Here is a 19,098-nt window from a genome sequence, read left to right as displayed (position 1 = left end):
GGGGTCGCAAATTGCCAGTGGCTCATGAATATTGATGAGCTCGCATTTTGTGACCCCATTGAGAATCGCTAACAGTGTCTCCGACACTGTTGTACATTGGATTTAGTGCCTCGCAACTTGCAATTTGTCGCAAATTGCAAGGTGCTAAATCCAATGGTCGTACATCTGGCCCCTACAGTTCACATACAAGTTGTAGAAAACCAATTATTTCGTATCTTACTCTATCTTAATTTAATTTTGATCTAGGAAGATGCGAAAGACCTAGATTTGCGTGAAAACACAGGGACTCTACATAAGCAATATATAGGAGTTTCCCCATCTGCTAAAATGTTTCTACGCTGAATAACATCCGAATATAGTGATGGCCTGTCCTTGGGGGCAACAATGTCAGGCCTTTTTCTGCTACCCATTTTACTTTGTGTAAATGAGCGTTTTTAGGTGGAACGTAACCCCAGTATGTTCGCATGCAATGATTGGCACCTCCCAGACGTGCCGATGATCGAGGGAATTGCTCAAAGTTTGCAGTCCTGTACGAAAATACAAACATTTTGGAAGCAGGACTCTTACACTCGCATTGCTTTTTGGAAAGACAGAGGATGAATCAAAATATCAACACACAAGCAAGGAAAATTACTTTCCCACATGCTGAAAACAGCTTGGATCACTGTCACCCACACTTTGAAGTTACATCACACCTTCGATTAATATGTGGTGGTCTAAAATGTGGTTATTATATGGCACAGAAAAATTAGCTGTTATCCAAATAAATTTGAGAAAATCTAGCACCATTCTGCATGTTTATAAAGACATTGGGAAACAATATAGCAGGCCTAAGCAGTACGTCTGTTCTTAATAGGTCGGGTATATATAGACAAGATTCATACTAACACAAATGTTCCCTTCCGAGAACGACTCAAGGGTTTTGAAAAAAATAATATAGTTGTTCTCTGAACCCTGTGTACTGGTCCTCCTTTTTACAGCAGAGCTGTTTGAAAGACTCAAATTATTTGATGTATACATTATGTAGTGAAATGCAAATACTAATAAATAAGAGGATATATGAAACAAATATGCGGTTCTCTTTTTGTATGACTTCAATTAAAAAAGCAGTTACTTTTAGAAAATTACCTGGTTGCGCAGCAGGTCGGGGGTTTTGTTCGATTCCCACAAAGGCCCAAGCATCTTCTTCTGAAGCAAACTTTTTATACCTTGCAGAAGGAAATTTATCAACCTGTGCCTTGCATTCGTCCCTGAAACACAACAGAAGTACTTCATATTTAGAGAGCATGAATACCAGTTACCCTGTTGAGTGCTGCTAACTATTCGTCTACCAACTACTGCTTCTTTGAACCACTCAAACATTTGTACATGAAGGAACCTATACAAGAGCAAGTAGCATGTCAAATAACAGTCTTTCTATAAGCAGTTCCCAAAATGTACTCGTCTGGAAAGACTCCCCGGAATCATGTACATTTTGTGACCGTACCTTCCGCAATCCACTCTTTTACCAAATCCAATCAGTACACTTCAGGACATCTCAAAATTGAAAATGTATTGTTAACGCAGGAAACTCTGCTTAAAGTAGTGTGATAAATAAAATCTTCTTTCATATGAACAGTCAAACTGATCGCCAACTTTACAAGATCTTTACTTATTGGAAAGATATTCATTACAGCCTGTGACTTTGAAAGAACCATTTTTGTTGTTAGAAAGAACAGCACTTCTATGTCAGGGCCAGAGGAGAGGATTATGCATTAATTTCTTTAATTCCAAACTCCAGCAGCATTGAAAGTATCAGTGAGAAACTGGCTAAAAGCTATGCATCCCAAAACAAACTGCATCAAGCCTCCTCAATCAGGAGTCCAACACCCTCCGACATACTAACCACTTAACCCGAGGTCCCTCTTTTCTTCCTGCTCTCGGAGCAAGTGAAGTATTTCTCAGGAATGGTGTAATTTGGGCACATGCTTATTCCTCCTTCCCATTGTGGTTTGGTTTAGCGGGAAGCTACATCTGTGTACCACGGTGCAGTATTCACACCGTCTGGGGGTGCAGAAGATCGGGCTTGGACTGGTGCCGCTCTTACACAGGAATAAACTTGCCTCGCAACGCTGAGTGGTCGAACATTGCTCACTGCGCTGCCATTAGGGATTTTCTTTGTGAATACACCAGTTGGAGCTCAATTTTCATATCATACGGCAGTGCAGCTTACTGTCTAGATCACTTCAACTAGTAAAGTAAACGTCAGCAGATATTCTTCGACAACAGTCAGATGCAAGGTTTGTCACCTGCTGAACCCAAGTGGCGGCATCGTAAAGCTGTATCAGTGCTTCTACTGTCAGTACTTAAGAGATTTTATTTATATCTCCCACTGAAAACATTGCAGTGTCCATATTCTCATAAATGATCAGTTAAGGACTGAGTGTCCTTATTCGTGCTCTGAATAAGACTGTTTTTTCAATGAGGATCTATTTGAGGAACTCATTTAGGATCCCTACTTTCTGGATGGCTCCCTCAAGGAGGCACTGTTATGTCTATTAGGAGGGGAGTATAAGCCCACTTGCAGCCCCAGGGCAGACAGTCGCCGAAACTCGCAGAGTCATATCCTGAACCTCTTCATAGGGGGAGAAGACCATCAGATTTCCTCAAACCCTGAACCCAAGATGGCTCACATTTATTCATTGGACCCTAAGAAGATATGAGTGAAATCAAATCTAGCCAGAGATCACATCTCATGAGCATCTGCCAGATGCTTTTCTCAAACTCTCATGCCCCACAGATATCCTACTCTGTACCAGATGCTGTTGTGGCTCTAACCCGATTGATTGAGGAGGAGTTTTTGTTTGACTCAAGTTCGGAAGAAGGGACCTGTGATGAGGAAGCAGGACCCAGATGCCCATGGCAGCATGTTTCACCTTGTAACTCAAAACTTCAAACCTGGCACTCCCCTGTGGAATCGGATATGTTGGAGCCAGATGATCTCTATCACTCCAGGTCCTCAGAGCTGTTCATTACCTCCTCGTTAGTCTTCCTCGCCACATGAGTTACATAGTGAGCTTCAGCTCCACACCAGAACCCTCCGAAACAAAAAGTTAGCCTCCCATCCCTTCCCAAGATGGCCGACCCATTACCACCTGACCTCTATAAGAGGCGGGCCGGCCCAACCCATCAGCCTGTTTTTTTTGTTCTGCGCGTCCGTTGGGGGCCGCGGTCTCTTCTTTTCCTTGGGCCGACCGTGGGTGTCTTGCTCTCGCGCATGCGCTCTGTGCAGCGGGTCGGTTTCCCTGGTCTTTTTGACTTGCTCAGTGCCTGTGTTTGGGTTCTGTTGGGGCCTCTCGCTTCTACTGCATTCGCTTTTCCCAGAGCCTGGATGGCTCAGTCGGTAGGGCGTCAGTCTTTTACTCTGAGGGCCCTGGGTTCGGGTCCCCGTTCAGGCGGCTTGGTTGAATATGTGGTTTATCACTTGCATACTCTTTATTTTCTTTCGTATGTTCTTTGTCAGTTGTGTGTTGTTGATGCGTTCATCTGCAATCGATGTCTACGTCTCCGTGATGTGAAGTAGTGTGGCTCACTTGTGAAGTAGTGTGGCTCACTGGTTAGAGGCGGCAGACCCGAGAGCAGAGGACGGCCCGGGACCAGGGTTCGATTCCCGGCGCGGCAGGTTTCTGGACCAGGGTCAGCGGACTCGATAATTCTCTCGCCTCGGTGCCCACTCTGATCAGCGATCACACTCGGCAACTCTGGGCATTAGCTTGCCTCATCTTCACTAACGGCCCCACTAGACCGCCGGGGATGCCTGGTCTCACCCTGGAGATACCCATTAAGGGACGATCTCTCAGGAAAGCCAGGAAGGGTTTCGCAGCGGTCGAAGCGCCTTGGGACCCTCCGGGTAAGTAGTGCGCTATATAAATGCCTATACATTTACATTTACATTTACATGTGGGCCATCCATTGGCGATTGTGTTGGCTGTAGGGCGGCTCTTGTTGTACGCTGTGTCTGGTGTGGCCTTGCAGTGACGCACTCTTTCTGTGTTTCCGGGATGTCACCAGTATATGCCACTTGGGCCGTGCTGTTGGCCCGCATACGGACTGTGTGTGTCCCCTTTTCTGGCTTGTCGGACCTGCCCTTTGGGCGCTGCCTTATGCCCTTGTATGCCAGTCTGGCCCTGTGCTTGTCTATGGTTCGGATTCGTTTTTTTATCTTCGGTTCGTGTCCCTCTTGCGTTGATATTCTGGCTTCGTCTTCTGAGCCATGTGTTTCTCCGCCTGTATTCGTGCTGCATGGGCCCTTCAATGTCAGTACGCTTTGGCGCTGTGGCAGTCTTCGCGGACATGTTCTTCCTGCATTGGTTCTGGCCTCGACCCCTCGTCCATCCATGCTACGTGGTGTGGCTTATTCTCTGCGGGTCGGTGCTTCTGTCTCACACGTGGTGGTTTTGAGCGCTATGCAGGGCTTGTTTTGTTTTGCCCCACTGGTACGGGGGGCTGCACGCTGGGGCATTGGATCCTGTGCCCTTCCTGGAGTGGGGCTTGGTCCGTCATTGTTCTTTTTTTTGTGCCTGTGGTCTCGGTGGTTTGCCCGGGCTGGGGTCGGTTCCTGTTGTTGCTTTGTGTATCCTTCGTTGGTACATTCTCGAATTATTCGGTGTACTCCTGCATCCTGTTCGAATGGCCTGTGTACGGTCTCTTGTCTGTTGCTTCGGCTTCCGGCGGGTCCGCTCGGCCTTTTCATCCTTCTGAGGTTGTTGATGTGGGTTCCATTGAGTTGGGTGGCATTGGCCGTCTGTTCAACGGTTTGCGTGCGCTTTGGCCATGCACGTTGTGTTTCTGTTGCCCTCGGCTGGTCCCTTTGGGTCTCTGTTTGGCTTGGGTTTCGTTGACACGTTCGGTTAGTCGGCACTTGTGGTGTTGGTTTGCAGGGTCTCGGCTTCGTTGTTTGCTGTGTGTCCCCGTCTCCTTCCTGCCTTGCTGGCCTGCGTTCCCTTATTTCCTCGGGTCTCCTGTTCCTGCCGTTGAGATAAGACCTGTTCCTTCGTGGCCATCCTCGGGTGTTTCCGGAGTGTGTCTGCTTTGGCCGGCCTGCGGTTGGCCTGGTCTGTCCGTCTCTGGGGTCCGCTCTGTCTTGGCGGGTGACTCCTGCGCCCCCCTCTTTTTCCTCTTCTGCCTGCCCGCTCCGGTTGTCGGGTCTAGGGCTGCCCTGCTCCTGCCCATGGGGCTGTGGTGCTCTGCTTTGGGTGGTGCTTTCTTGGCTTGCCGGGGTTTCGGTTTAGGTTTCCCCCTTGTTGGGGTGTGCTTTCTTCCTGCCATGGGGCTGTGTCTCTTTGGTTGGTTCTGTGTCTCTGGTGCCTCTGCCTCTTTTGGGGCGTAGGTTCGTGTCCTTTCGGTGCTGTCAAGCTTTTCTGGACTTATTGCTTTTGGCTTCGTTTCCGGGGGCTGTGGCTTTTCGGTTGCTCTGCTTGGTCCGGGGGTTCGACGCCCCTCTCTGGTGGGGTGTGCGTTCTTCCCTGTTTTGTTGCGGGGTGGTTTTTTGGTGGTCTCGCTGGCCCTTCTGTGTCGAGCTGCCTTGATGGGGCCTTCCTCTGGTCGTGTTTTGATCTGGCCCTTCCTTAGTTCTTTTTGCCCCCGGCCGTTCCTCCTCTGTCGCCTGGTATGGCTGGTTGCCTACTTCCCATGTGTTGGTGTTGCCTTCCTGGGTGCATGCTTGGGTTCCCGGTCTGTGCTGGGTCGGTGGTTTTCCCTGTGGGCGTTTTTTTGCCGTTCCTTGGCTTCTCTGGGGTTTTTCCCCTGCCTTGCTAGGGCTTGTTGGTTGCATTTCTGGTGGGTTTGTCCCCTGCCTCGTGCTCCGGGGTGTGTGCGGGGTTCGCCCCTGTTGACATTGCACATTGGTGCTGTCCTTGCCTGGGTAATTTTTTGGCTCCGGCCTTTCTGGCCCTGCGTGCTCTTGTTCTCATCGGGTCGGGCCGTTTTGGTGCCTGGTTCGGGAGTCTCCGGTTTTGGCTCTTCGGCCTTCTTGTCCGGGCTCCCGGTTTTGCGCTTCCTGGGGTCCCTTTTTTGCTCCCCTGGGTGCGTCTCCGTCTGCTGTCGGCGGTTGTTGGCTTGGACCCTGCTACTCTTGGTCCTTGTTTTGCCTCTTGGGGCGCGGGTTTTGTGTCCTGCCCCTGCTTTCTCTTTCCCTTGCTGGTTTTTGTTTCTGGCGGTGCTGTGGGGCATCCTGGCGGGGCCCTGCGCTTCCGTTGTGGGTGTTCCTCGTTTTCTTTCCCCTGGTTTTGGGGTCCCGGTCCTGTTGGCTCTGGTGGCTCCCTGGGTTTCTTGTCGTGGCTCGGACTCGTCTTCGCCCTGCCCTTCGGTTCTTCGCGCCTTTGGTGTGTTGCTGCCGCGCTCCTGTGTCAGTCGGTTCTTCTTTGTATCGCTGGGCTGGGCCTGGTTGTGGGCTGGCTGTTTGATTGGTCGCCTCGGTGCTCTCTTCGGCAGCTCGCACACTTCTTGTGTTTCCACTGGGCCGGTTTTCTTGGTCACTGTGCGGGGTGTTTCCGTCCCTGGCCGGTTGGCTGCTTCTGCCTCTTCTTCTCCCTTCTGGCCGTGGGCAGGCCTGTGGGTTTTCGTTTTTTCGCCTTTGCCCGGTTGGTTCTCCTCCGGGTCTCTTCGGTGGCGTGTCCGGCTCCTTCCTGGGTTCGTTTTCCCTGGTGCCTGCCTGGGTTCTCTCATTGAAGTCGCGGTCCTTTCCGGGGGTCCTTTTGTGTCGGGGGTTGTTCCCCTGATGTTTCTTTTCGGCTCCCTTTTTCATTCTTCCGGCTCTTGCCTGTCTGTGGGATGGCTCTGGTGCCGCTTCCCAGTTTTTCTGGTTCGGCTCTTTCGCGGGTTGTGGCCGCCCTTGCGGTTTTGCTGTGTTGGGCGGACTGGTTGTCTCTTTCCACTGGTGTTTTTTTTGCTAGGTCGCTGTGGTGGGGATGTCCTCGGTTCGTTCGGTTCCTCTCTTTGGCCTTTTGCTCCCCTCTCGCTTTGTGCTGCCTGTTGGGCTGCCCTGGTGTGTTGGTCGGGCCTGCCCTTTTCCTGTTCTGTCCCTGGTTGCTGTTGCCCTTTTGGCTCCGTGCGGTCCGGTCCCGTGCCTGTCTCTGCCTTCCTTCGATTGGGGCGGTTTTCCTGGCGGCACTTGGTGTCTCTGGGGTCCGGTTTGTTTTTCGGCCTTCCCGGTGTCTTCGGTCCCGGGTTGGTTCTCCTGCTCGTGGTGGCCTCTCTCCTGGGTGGTCCTTCCACTCATCCTGGTCTGTTGGGTTTGCCCTCTTTGTGGACATCCCCTTCTGATCTGTTGGTTTCTTGTGAGTTTTCCATGAAGCTGCTTGGCTTTGGTATATGCTCACTATATAAGTCATGTGGCGAGGAAGACTAACGAGGTGGTAATGCCCCGGTTACTTACCGGTAATCTTCATTACTCAGAGTATAGTCTTCCTCGCCACATGAGTTCCCATCCCTCCCTCCCTGTCTGGCTATCGGCTTCATGTTTGTGCTTGGTTGTTTCAGGCTGATGGGTTGGGCCGGCCCGCCTCTTATAGAGGTCAGGTGGTAATGGGTCAGCCATCTTGGGAAGGGATGGGAGGCATGGGAGGCTAACTTTTTGCTTTGGAGGGTTCTGGTGTGGAGCTGAAGCTCACTATGTAACTCATGTGGCGAGGAAGACTATACTTGGAGTAATGAAGATTACCGGTAAGTAACCGGGGCAATATGTGGCACAGAGGTTGGAGAAAGAAAAGAAAACCTAACAAGGAGATCAGAGGCGAGCTGAAAGTAGGATGCCTGCATCCTTCTTGTGAGAAATGGGATCCCTGGCCGGCGAGGGCTTGCGCCAAGGTCAGTCAGAGGTCACCACTCCCAAGTCAGGGCAAGGGGGTTACACGCAAAGATAATCCCTGCTCACCCTCTAGGTAACGTGGCGGGAACAGCAAGGCTAAACTCGGAGGCTATGTAGGTTAAGTATTTGCGCACGCACCCACCAGCAACAACATCCATGGCCCCCACAAAAGGAACTCCACACAAGGTATATATGAAAATAGTCTTTGTATTAAAAAGGACACATAGGAACACATACTTTACAAGGTGCCAGAGGCACGGGCAGGATTTACAAGGGACTATGTACAGGGCAGGGCCAAGGGTCCACTGCTAGGAATATGCACTTGATGGAATGGGCATTTTGAACATATAACAACTGGAAGCTTCACAGAACTAGCATTAGAACTCATTCTAACCAGCAGTACATACATGAGGCAAGGGGATTCAAGAAGGGAAAATTAGCAAGGCACGTAACGCATTTGAAGCACCTGCAGGGAGGAAATACAGAATAACTCAAGAAGTAAATTTAACATTGGCCAATACTTTCAACAGGCCAACTGGCCTCTCTGGGCTAAGGACACCCAATGTCTCGACAGCTAACAAGTAGCCAGGAACGAACCTACACGTGGCAGCTGCCCACGAAGTGCTGGGCAGCTGTAGATGATGCGGCCAACGTTGGAGTCCTTCCTGTGGGACTCGATTTTACTAGGGGACCTCCTAGAGCTCCGGGGCTCTGGGGACAATTAGGGCCTCGAGCCCCTCGTGGCTTTTTAAAACAATGCGAGGCTCGGGAAACACCCAGGGTGCCCTTGGGCCTCTCGGGCTCGTGAATAACGGGGGGGGCTTGGTAGAGTCCCTCTCGGGGGACTCGCAATCAGGGGAGGCCCCACGGGCCTCTGCACGCATCAAGGGCTTCACTGAAGAGAAGGGGCGGGCACCGGCAATGTGCCCCGACGCACCCTCTCCCTCTCGGCACTCACCGGATCGGCGCGCTGGTCTCCTCAGCTCCGCTGGTCTCTTGCTTGGCGGGGCTCTCCCTCAATCTCGGGAGCCCCGGGGGAGTTCGGCGGCATCTGGTGGCAATGCAGGAGCACGGAGTAGGCTTCCGCCGCTACCTGTTCTTCCCTTTCTTCTTTCTGCTCTGACGAGGTGGCAGGGCTCCCGGGACTTCCGGGTGCGGGTGGGGAAGCTCTCACGGTCGGGCCAATCCCTGCGCGGCCCAGCAATGACGCAGCAGGAGTCCCGGCGGTCAGAACCAATAGATGTGCGGCAATACTTTCTCCGGGGCCGCCAAAGGCAGGGCGGCACTGGATAGGGAGGCGAGCGCAGCGCCTCCACAGCGGACTCCGGGCTGCGGCGGTGAACTCGGGGAGGTAGCGAGGGGTGGGCTCCCTCGAAATTCCGGCAATGGAAGGGATAAGCGAGGTAGGCACTTGCTGGGGGCTCGGGGACCTTCACGAGCACGGGGCAATGCCGGGTGGGCACCGGCTTGATGAATAAAGCGCTCCCAGCGCTCGTATCAGGGATAAAGCGCTCCCAAGCGCTAGAGGGCAAGAACCAGCGCTCCCAAGCGCTAGGTAGGAGGAACAGCTCTCCCAAGCGCTGGGGGTCAAAGGAAAGCGCTCCCAAGCGCTAGGTGCACAGAAAGACAGCAAAGTCCATAAGGAATCCAGGACCTCAGGTGGAGCACAGCAGCTCCTAGAAAGGAAAGTCCATCAGATGTCCAGGAGCAGGGCAGGGCCCAGGGAGGCAAGCCTTCCCCTGAGCCCAAGCAGCAGCACACCCCTGGTAGATTCAAGTTGGGAACAAGAACATTTTCAGAGTGTCACAGCACCCTTTATATACACAACATTCTTTGTCTAAGGGGGCAGGCAGGGGGAGAACCAGCTAGAACTGGTTATGGGGAATTCTTTTCACTGGCCAGGCTAGGGACATCAGACGCACCCCAGGGGGTGGAGCCAGCATTGTGTGGGGAAAACCCAGCCTCATTCAGGACCCTCAAACCAGACAGTCAATCCACAAACAGGCCCAGGCTCACTCTTCCCCTCACATCAGCATGCTAAACACTCCATTCACCACCGGGGCAGACCCTCCCAGACTCTTGGAGCCAGGCTCACCAGCCAGCCTCAGCCAATCACACACCAGACACACATTACACAAATATGCCAACTTCTAAAAGTGGCGCTTCTGCACTGGACACAATCATACCGCATATACCGTTGCGCAGCATTCAATCTCACGAGTTCACACATACCAGACTCGACCCTGCACACCCTACGCATCTGGAACTACCAGGGACACATACATTCCCCATGCATTCCTATGGAAGGGCAGGTCTCTCTCACCACACGCACTCAGAGTGGGAATCACCATCCCCAGGTTACATATAACAAACAAAAACTTCAGGGGTGAATCTGCCAGGAGGGCCAAGTCCAACACTTCTTTTGAGGGGGAAGGTGCAGCCAGACTGGAAATCAATGATAAAATGCCCCTTTCCTCTCCGAATTTTTGAAGGATCCCAAGAAGGGCAGGTTCTCTCATAAAAATGTAAGATATAGCAGAGGAAGCCATAGTGACAGGGAATATCATTGCCCAGAGATCTTATCTAGTTGGCTGCAGTTTGTCTCGTAGGCAATGCCAACTGCAAACCCTGCACTGAGTACAGTACAGATGTTCCCTCTGGATTAAAAATGAAAATAGGTTAGGGCAGTGTCCCAGGTTGGGGAGGGACGTAGAACTAGAGTCTAACACACCCGGTGAATGGGAGGAAGGGGCCGTAGACAGACACTCGGACTTCGAGAAATAGGTTTTAAGCGAAGGCCTTATTTGCATATAAGACTTCCTTCTGCGGCTTGTAATCCTCTCTCTTGCAAAGGCGGCCGGGTCAAAGGTAGACTTCTGGGCTGGCTCCAGCTTGTTCCGTGGTCAGCACGTTCCCTCCGGTTCCGAGGTAGTAGGGAGAAAGGGAGAGAGAGGGTGGTGTTAGATCGTGGTATGGGACCAAAACACTTAAGTAGGACTGGGAGTGAGGGAAACCAGTGCAAAGGTGCAGTATACACAGTCCGTGAGTGGTAGAGTGCTCGTGAGGAAAAGGGGAGGGGATTAACGACTATACACGGGTGTTAGATCTGTCAGCCCTTTGGGTGGTCCTTCCTATTATTTATTTATTTTGTTCCTTTCTGCCTCCTAAATTTTCTATTCTTTATGTCTACTAGAATTTTTTTTTGGTGTTGTCCTTGGGGTTAGGTTCTACCTTGCCCCTCTTATTTTTTTAGGCCTAGTTGCCCACACAAGAGAACTGAATACATACGACTCACAAAATGGTGTCTTGTAACTGTCACCTATTTTTACCTCAGGCACTGGCGCCATAGGAGTGGAAGGGAAAAGCTCTAGAACATTCCAGATGGTTCTGAAAGCCTGAGGCCAGTCTATAAAAGGCCAGTGTCAGGGCGGCCATTTTAGAAGAGTGACCAGAGGTTGTGGGGTGGAACTGGAAAGGAGTGAGGCAACTTAGTGAGGAGGAAGGCACATTAAGAGGAGTTAGATTGCCCTGTGGGCCAGCTGCACTTCTATATTGACGTGACCCCTCTTCTGTTGACCGAGCCCTGCCATGGGGAACCATAACTAGTTCCAAGATACCCCCTTTGAAATCATACTGCCTGGTTAAACGAGTTTGCGTTGCTGTGAGGAGCCTCATCGCAACAGTGGAAACAGAAACTTCCCCAATCCTGCTAGTAAAGAATTAATCGGCCGCGCTGTGAGCCGAAGGCTCTGTGGACAAGCTGTGCAAGAGAAGCGGAACTCACCGAGAGAAGGTCGTTTTTTTGCCAGACAGCCGATCCTTCTGTGCAGCGGTGTTCCCTTTGACGCTGGTTCCCCCGCTGTGTGAGAGAGCGAGGACCGGCAAGTGCAGCAGGAGGTCAGCGGAGGTATCCTGACCTCGGAAGGAGAGTCTGCGGTGACGTCGAGGGAGAGGCAGTACTAGGGCGGAGCTTTGGCGTGAGAAGCCGGCGGCAGCAGTGGAAGGAGCCGACGGACGCTGAGGAGGCCGGGCGGAGGCTGAGTCCTGCGTGAGGGAAGCCAGTCGGAAGAGCATCGCGGAAGCTATATCGGACACCCCAGGGCAGCAGAGGAAAGTACGTACGATTTCTGCCTGGTGAAGTGTGGCGCGTCAAGACAGCAGGGAGCTAAAACCACACCTGACGGAAGAGCCGGAGAGAGAGCGCTGACGAGAAACCGGAGGACAGTGCCATTGACCAAAGTAAGCTGGGGAATCTAATTTGGTGTGGGCGGTGAGAGAAAACGCATCCAAGCCCAGAGTATTGACGGTGATAATAACCTACGCAGAGATGCTTCAACCTGCGTTCTAACTGAACTTGACTAATTGCTTTCCGGACAGTGTCCCTTAAGCCCCGAACTGGTTCAGCCTAAAGACTACCTTACAACAAGTGGGTTGCAAGTAGAAGGGGAGAACTCAAGTATAAGTGTGGGCAACAATTGCGAGAAGTCAGGTCAAAGAACTAATGCAGGAGATAGTGTAAACGGTATATGGAGGCTATCGCTGAGCAGGAAAATGTTATTAGAGTATTCAGGCCAACTCATGTGAGCATAGAGAAAACTCCTTGGCTAAGTGTAATGTTGAAATAACCTACCTGTCTCCTTTTAGATAAGCAGCTGCCTAATACAGTTTACAATTACGCCATTGAGGGACCTATTTTTCGCACATCTGTAATTTCCAGCTATTGTTGCCTAGCAGTTCCGAGGGTAATGTACAAATTGATTTCCTTCCAGGAAAGTGTCATTCTGGCTGTTTAGCTCACGTAAATTGTGGTTCTAGTATTGAGAAGTTAAGGTAACAGGGTTTCTGTGAAAATTCTTCCAATCTAAAGGGGAAATGAATTCAATGAAAGGAATGTAAAGCTTTGTGAATGTAAAAGAATACCAATGTAGAAATATTTCCTGTGATAATGTACTTCCTTACTGCGAGTCAAAAAGAGACCAGAGATTTCTTTTATAAACCATTCGTATTTTTCTAAAACTGGTGTAGTGTCATTTTTCGTGGATGGGCGCTGTCTTACTGTGGGAGTGTGACGCAGGTACTACACAATTGCTCTGGGGATAGGCCTTGCCACTCTGTGTTATGCTACCCGATGTAGACTGGTAACTCCAGGTCTAAGATAATTGGTGATCAGTGGTGGGATACTAGCTTGTACTTGCGTCCCTCCAACAGTAGCTCAGTGTACACTACAGACCTACATCTGGAGTTTTCTCCTAGCGGACTCCCTAATTAATAATTTTTGCTTTTCCAAATTTACTCCTGGTGGTGGGTGGAGGCAACTCTCACTTTACCCGCTTTCTTAACTTCTTCCAAGTGGCTGTCCCTGACCGGGAGTGAGGGAAACCAGTGCAATGGTGCAGTATACACAGTCCGTGAGTGGTAGAGTGCTCGTGAGGAAAAGGGGAGGGGATTAATGACTATACACGGGGCTATACAGTTGACTAATCAGGAGGTTGGACCCGGCGTCCCACCCAGCCCACCACTCTGCCCCGTACCTGTTGGAGCCACGCTCCTCCCGTGGGAGCGTGGCGAAGCGTGGATAGGTTGCCCTCCTGGCTTTTGCAACGCAGCTCCGGTCTCTCCAGTCTCGAACGCTTCTTTCTCCTCACGCTCTCCTCCTCAGTACACTCCACGCTCTCCGCTACAGCTGACTCCTTGATCCTCCAGGGAAACGCCGTCCTTCGCTTCCTGGTTCCAGCCTTCTTTTGAAGTGCTCGTGACGCAGGAGATGGGCGGAGCCAGGCCTTCCGAGGGATCAGACTTAAAGGGGCCTTGTACCCGGGGTTTCTCGTTCGGCCAACAGGACTCAGATTCTGTGATATCCCAGTCGGGGTGGTAATCAGGGGGCTGTTGAGAGGGAAGGGAAGCAGGTAAGAGGGGGGTGGCGGACCACCAGTCCAGTTCTGAGTTCGGTTCCTCCCCCGGGGGAACTCACCCTGTCACAGGCAGGTAGTGAGATTGGAGGCTGGTGGAGCCACTGATGGGAGACTATTTGCAGAACCCTTCCTAAATAAGTTGATTTGCCACGACTTTTGCTTCCCTGGATAAAGTGAAGTCTGCCATGAGACAAGTGTTTATGCTTAGGATGATTGCCTGGGATGGAAGAAGTATGGGGCACTTGGCCAAAAGTTAGTTTTCTCAAGGCTTCCATAGAGGCCAATCATCCAGAAGATCCTGCCAACTAGAGCACCGCTCTAGGTTCAGTGTTTTCTCCCCCTCTGGAGGAAGTCAAGGCTGTGGAGGAGCAAGTAATGCTCTAGGAGGGGTTACAGGTAAGCCTTATTTAATATCTTAGGGCTAGGGGGAGACTAGCAAGCTTGTTCTCAGTCTGGAGGGCTTTCAAACAAGATGCCTGGGTCGAGCAGGGGTAAATGAGGTTGCAAATAGATTTCTAGTGTGCACCAAGCCAAGAGCACTGCCCTAGTCTACTGTTTTTGAAAATGAATAAATAGTGGAGAATGCAAATGTTGAGATGAAGGTAGCCATTGTCAAGTCTTCTTCGCCATTACAGTAGGCTGCTTAGCAAACCTTACCTGGTGGTGAACAAGGAGAAAGGATTTCAGCCAGTAATCAGCCTAAAGGCTTTTAATGGTTGGCTGATATATCATCATTTCAAAAAAGAGAGGCGCCATCTACTTAGGGACAATCTTCAGCAGATTGATAGATGGTCGAGCTTGATTGAGAAGATGCCGAACTTGCTTGTATTATATCCTCACTACCACTTCCTGCGGTGGGGTCAGGTATGCTCAGAGTTTTGGCGATTCAGCGACCTCAGAAGACCAGTGGCAGAATTCTTTGAGGCTCAAGGAGAAAGGCTGTTTGTGTATCTAGACGACCTGGTTCTTTTGGTTCAGATACAAGAATGGCTGCAGCCCTATCTGGGGATCACAATTACTACGCGTCTTGGTCTCAGTTTTTTGAGCACCAATTCATGAACTTTTGGGGATTCATGATTAGGGCTACCGGTTTTAGGGTATTTATTTTTTTGACATTTCCATCTGTATTTATCCATATTTATTTTGTGCTAATTTTAGCTGTATTTATCCATATTTATGCTGGGTTTTGTGGCAAAATTAAGCTGAAATGAGTATATTTCAACATTCATTTAAACTGTAAATAAGCACTCATGTTTGAATGCCTACTTAGTTTCAATGCTGTAAACACCCACAGAAGATAAATCAATGCATTCATAAGAAAATTTGCAGATTTCAGTATCAACCTTGTGCATATCTACTGCTGTTAAAGCCTCTTAACTAAAAGTCCTTTCTTTTTTAGCCCCCTTTCCTATCAGTCCAAACAGCTATTGGACTGGCAGTCAGGGCAGACAGTACTGAGAATTACTCAAAAAGAAACCCAATTTCCGTTTTTATCCACATTTAAAAATAAACACAAACGAGAAAATACATATTTTATGTCTGTATTTATCTGTAAAATCAGTAAAAACTGAAAACAGGGAGCCTTTTTCATGATCACGACAACCTTTGCCTCTTTACATCTCCGAAGAGTCAAGATACTGGCAATCATGAAAACACTGTGGGATTCTCTGCACCAAATCTTGCTGTGCAAGCTTGTGTACCTCGTGGGTCTCCTGACCTAAGTCCAGGCACTTTTCCCTCGTCCGCTGCATTAGAGGTTGAAGGCTGCCCAACTTCGGAGGGGGCTTGGGTATGCCAAACTGGTTCACTTTTCAGAAGAGGCCTGGATAGAGATGCAGTGGTGGCTCTACAACGTGGAGGCCTTGAATAGCAAAGTGATTTTTGGCAATGCCCTGGACCTCCTTATAGAGTGACGCAAAAGGTTTGGGCTGGGGCACCGGGTGTTGTGATGTTTCAACAAGCAGAGGAATTGGATCTGAATATCAACTGCTTTGAGCTTTTGACAGGATCCTTCATGGTGAAATCTCAGGCAAAGAGGCTGTCTGCATTCAGGGTTCTATTACAGTTGGACAACATAACTGTAGTCTGCTACATCAACAGACTGAGCAGTGCTAAGTCCATGGCACTGGCGGCGTTGACCAAAGATTTCTGGCATTACTGCCTAGTCAGTGTAATTTCAGTGCCAGCAGAGCATCTCACAGGTTTTCCCAGTATGGCGGATGATTGGAATTCTGGATACCTGGACGATCTGAATTATGGAAAAGGTCTTAATGCCTCATGGCGTGGAGGATTTCAGGTGATACTGATCAATTCCAGGTGTTTTATAATAAGCAGGGGTCTTCTTTATCTGCAGGGTTTGGGTTGACAATACCAGCAAACACTAATGTTCCACATGCGGATCTTAGTCTAGCTGGTTCTGGGACATGGTTTGGATCCTATGAGGTAGGACTTGTTCACATTGTGAAATTCCTGACTGATCTATCATAGAAGAGCTTGGGCAAATCTGCTAGTTCTGGTATCTTGGTGGATCATTTGCCCCTGGAATGGTCCGCCTTGTAAAAACATCCCTTGGACTTCAAGCTGATGTGAGGAGTTAATCTTTCCAGACCTCTGAAGCCCAAGTACTCATTTTATGGGACATTAATGTGGTCCTCAATCTTTTCGTAGCATGAGCCTCGATTAAGCTCCGGTCTAGTAAGGAGCATACAAAGAAATTTTCAATGTTAATTTTCCTACTGATTTGAGGGACTTGGATGTGTCCGGCAGGATGTTTATCCCGAATGGGGTGACCTTTGTGCTCCCAAGGAAAACGAAGTCCAATACCAAGACAATTACTTACCTTTCTTTTCTGGACCCTCCTAAACTTTATGTTGTAAATTTCCTAAAAGCTTACAAGGAGAAGATGGCAGAATTCCACCCTACAGAGGAAAGCCAACTCCTAATTTCCATTAAGAAACCCTATGAGACAAATTTATTTCCTAATAACTGATAGGCGAGTCCACCGGATTATGTGTGAAAAGGGCACTGATATGGCATGTTTTGGTGCAGATTCACCAAGAGGCGCAATGGCATAGATGGCCTTTGCACGTGGAGGTAGATGGGGAGAGATTATGCTTGCAGCAAATTGGTGGTCTGCCGAATCTATCTTGAAGCAATTCTATTTTAGGTCGGTAGTGGATTCTCAGGTGACAAGTAAGCTTTAAAGTCGCACAATCTTTGCCTCTGGTCCAGATACAGAATTGAAACGGTCTGTCGTGATGGCTAGGAAATTTTACATTCTATTTATTAAGGACACAGAGGTGAGGATTATCCCACCTGGCTTCTTGGCAGCGTTTTCTTACCCAATGTACAGAATAGGGTCCAAGTATCTCTTTGGCTATGAGGTATTAATGTAGATCTGCTTTTCTAGCTTTGATGAATTTAACTTTTGAGGCCAGTCTACTGAATTAGTTCATTTTAGAACACTCCGGGGCCAAACAGGATTCATGACTTGGAATCAAATTATCTGCGTCGCCGTTTGAAGAAAAGAGGACCTTTTAGACAAAGTTGTAGCTGTTAAGGAGGGTGGTGGCCCAGACTGGATGGAGCTTGATACACACCGTTTTGGGAAATGTATTTTTTAGTATGCTTCTCAGTGATTCTTGTTGTTCTCGTGAGAATAATGGTTTTATTTAAGATACTTTCACTGCTGCTGAAGTTTGGGACAAAAGAAATTAACAAAATCCTCCTTACTAGAATTGAAACTTTGTCATGATTGCTGGGGAATTATACATTCTCTGCAAAGTTTACAATCAGATAACCTAGTATTTACAGTAATACAATGCCTAGAAAGAGGCAGAGCCCCAATTCCTCCTTACCACGTTTGGGCATGAAATGAGACAGTAGCAGTAGTTTCCTGCACAACTGTTAATACTTTCAGTATGATAGTTGTCACCAGGACAATAGTACTTAAAATATTCTTAACATTACTTCTCATTACAACTGAGTGTTAATATTTTATTTAGGTGCCTGGTCAAGACTTCTGTGTCTCAATATAAAAATATAATGAAAAACCGTTTGCTCAAAATAAAAACCAATCTCAGTTGACTAATACATAAAACAAACCCTTCCTGGTTCAACACATTCGATCCAAAAAGCACTAGAGATTCACCCAAAGACAATTGCATGGATTTTAACTCCTTTCAAGGAGCATAATGAATGAAAAAAACTTTACAAATGTGGGGCTGTCTGGGACAGCAATAAAGTTTGGATGTTTCATGCATTTTTAGTGGCTTAAGAATTAGTGAGATTTACATGACACTCTTAATGGCCTAGAAATTGATAATCACACACAGCCGTGGGTGGACAGAGCACTGGCCAATCAGTGCATTACATCAAACACTCAAAAGGCAATGGAAGGGATGCTTGCAATAAGTCTAACTACTGGCAATCACACAGGTAGCATTACAATCCAGCATTCTTATGCCCAACATGTAACTTCAGTTTAGATCCAGCCATATGCAAATCAATCTTGACCCGGCTCCAATAGAACAGTCAACCTGAACGGTCAGGCCAGGTTGTCCCTGAACCGGAACACAAGCAACCCAAGACCAGTTTCTCCCTGACTGGGGCTCTTCAGCCGATTGCAGCTTGATTACAGTGGAAATGAGCATGGGACTCCCTTCTAGCATGCCCTTAGCTGTTGTGAATGTATCTAGGACCCTAATTAAATATTCCTGATTCATGCCCTTATGCGGTCATGATAAATCATGTCCTAATGAAGGCATACGAATCTTACCCATATTCAGTCATAGCCCACGCAGCCCAAATACGGCAAGGCTACTTCCTTAGATTCCTAGAGAGCACAACGAGTTCTTTTGACACACCAAACCTTCAGCAACCTGGGAATTCCCCATGTCTTTGTTTTGATTTGTAATTGAACTCCTGCGAGCACTAAAGGAACAGTCAGTTCTTAGTGACATCTTTTATTGACGTCTTATGTCCAACCTTACGTCAAACACGGCACCATCCAGGTATAAATATACCAACACTTGCCTTAAGCAAACACACGGTGGTGTGGAGCAGAGCGGCTATCTACTTATCCGAAGCCCAGCTGATGCGAGAGCCGAAGGAAGCCGCCCCTCCCCTTTGACACACTGGAGAAGCTGCCTTTTCTCACGCCGAGAAATCCAGCTCCGGTGTTTCCAGTCATCCTTGCGGGTTACTGGGAGATCGAGTCCTGCGAAACGAGATACAAGACCTCCTTCATTCTATAACCAAGGTACGTAGCTGACTAAAACCTTAGAGAGAATTCTTGATTCAGATTCTTGGCAAAAAACCCAACTCAACTTAAAACTGCAA

At 49.0% G+C, this 19,098-nt stretch overlaps 1 protein-coding gene across 4 annotated transcripts in view; it reads right to left on the bottom strand.

The window, feature by feature from the left end:
- The window catches only part of LOC147707339 (ribonuclease H1-like), a 687,926-nt gene that overhangs the window by 616,206 nt on the left and 52,622 nt on the right, over window positions 1-19,098 (bottom strand). For all 4 annotated transcript variants that reach the window (XM_086926384.1, XM_086926382.1, XM_086926385.1 and 1 more), the window contains exon 2: window positions 1,129-1,250. In XM_086926384.1, the coding sequence (XP_086782510.1) occupies window positions 1,129-1,250 (122 nt within the window). The remainder of the gene's footprint in view (window positions 1-1,128; window positions 1,251-19,098) is intronic.

The sequence above is a fragment of the Lissotriton vulgaris genome, chromosome 6 (genome assembly GCF_964263255.1).
Source record: "Lissotriton vulgaris chromosome 6, aLisVul1.2, whole genome shotgun sequence".
NCBI lineage: Eukaryota > Metazoa > Chordata > Amphibia > Caudata > Salamandridae > Lissotriton > Lissotriton vulgaris.
The sequence above is the reverse complement of the archived record's forward strand: the minus strand, read 5'-3'. Positions and strand labels throughout refer to the sequence as shown.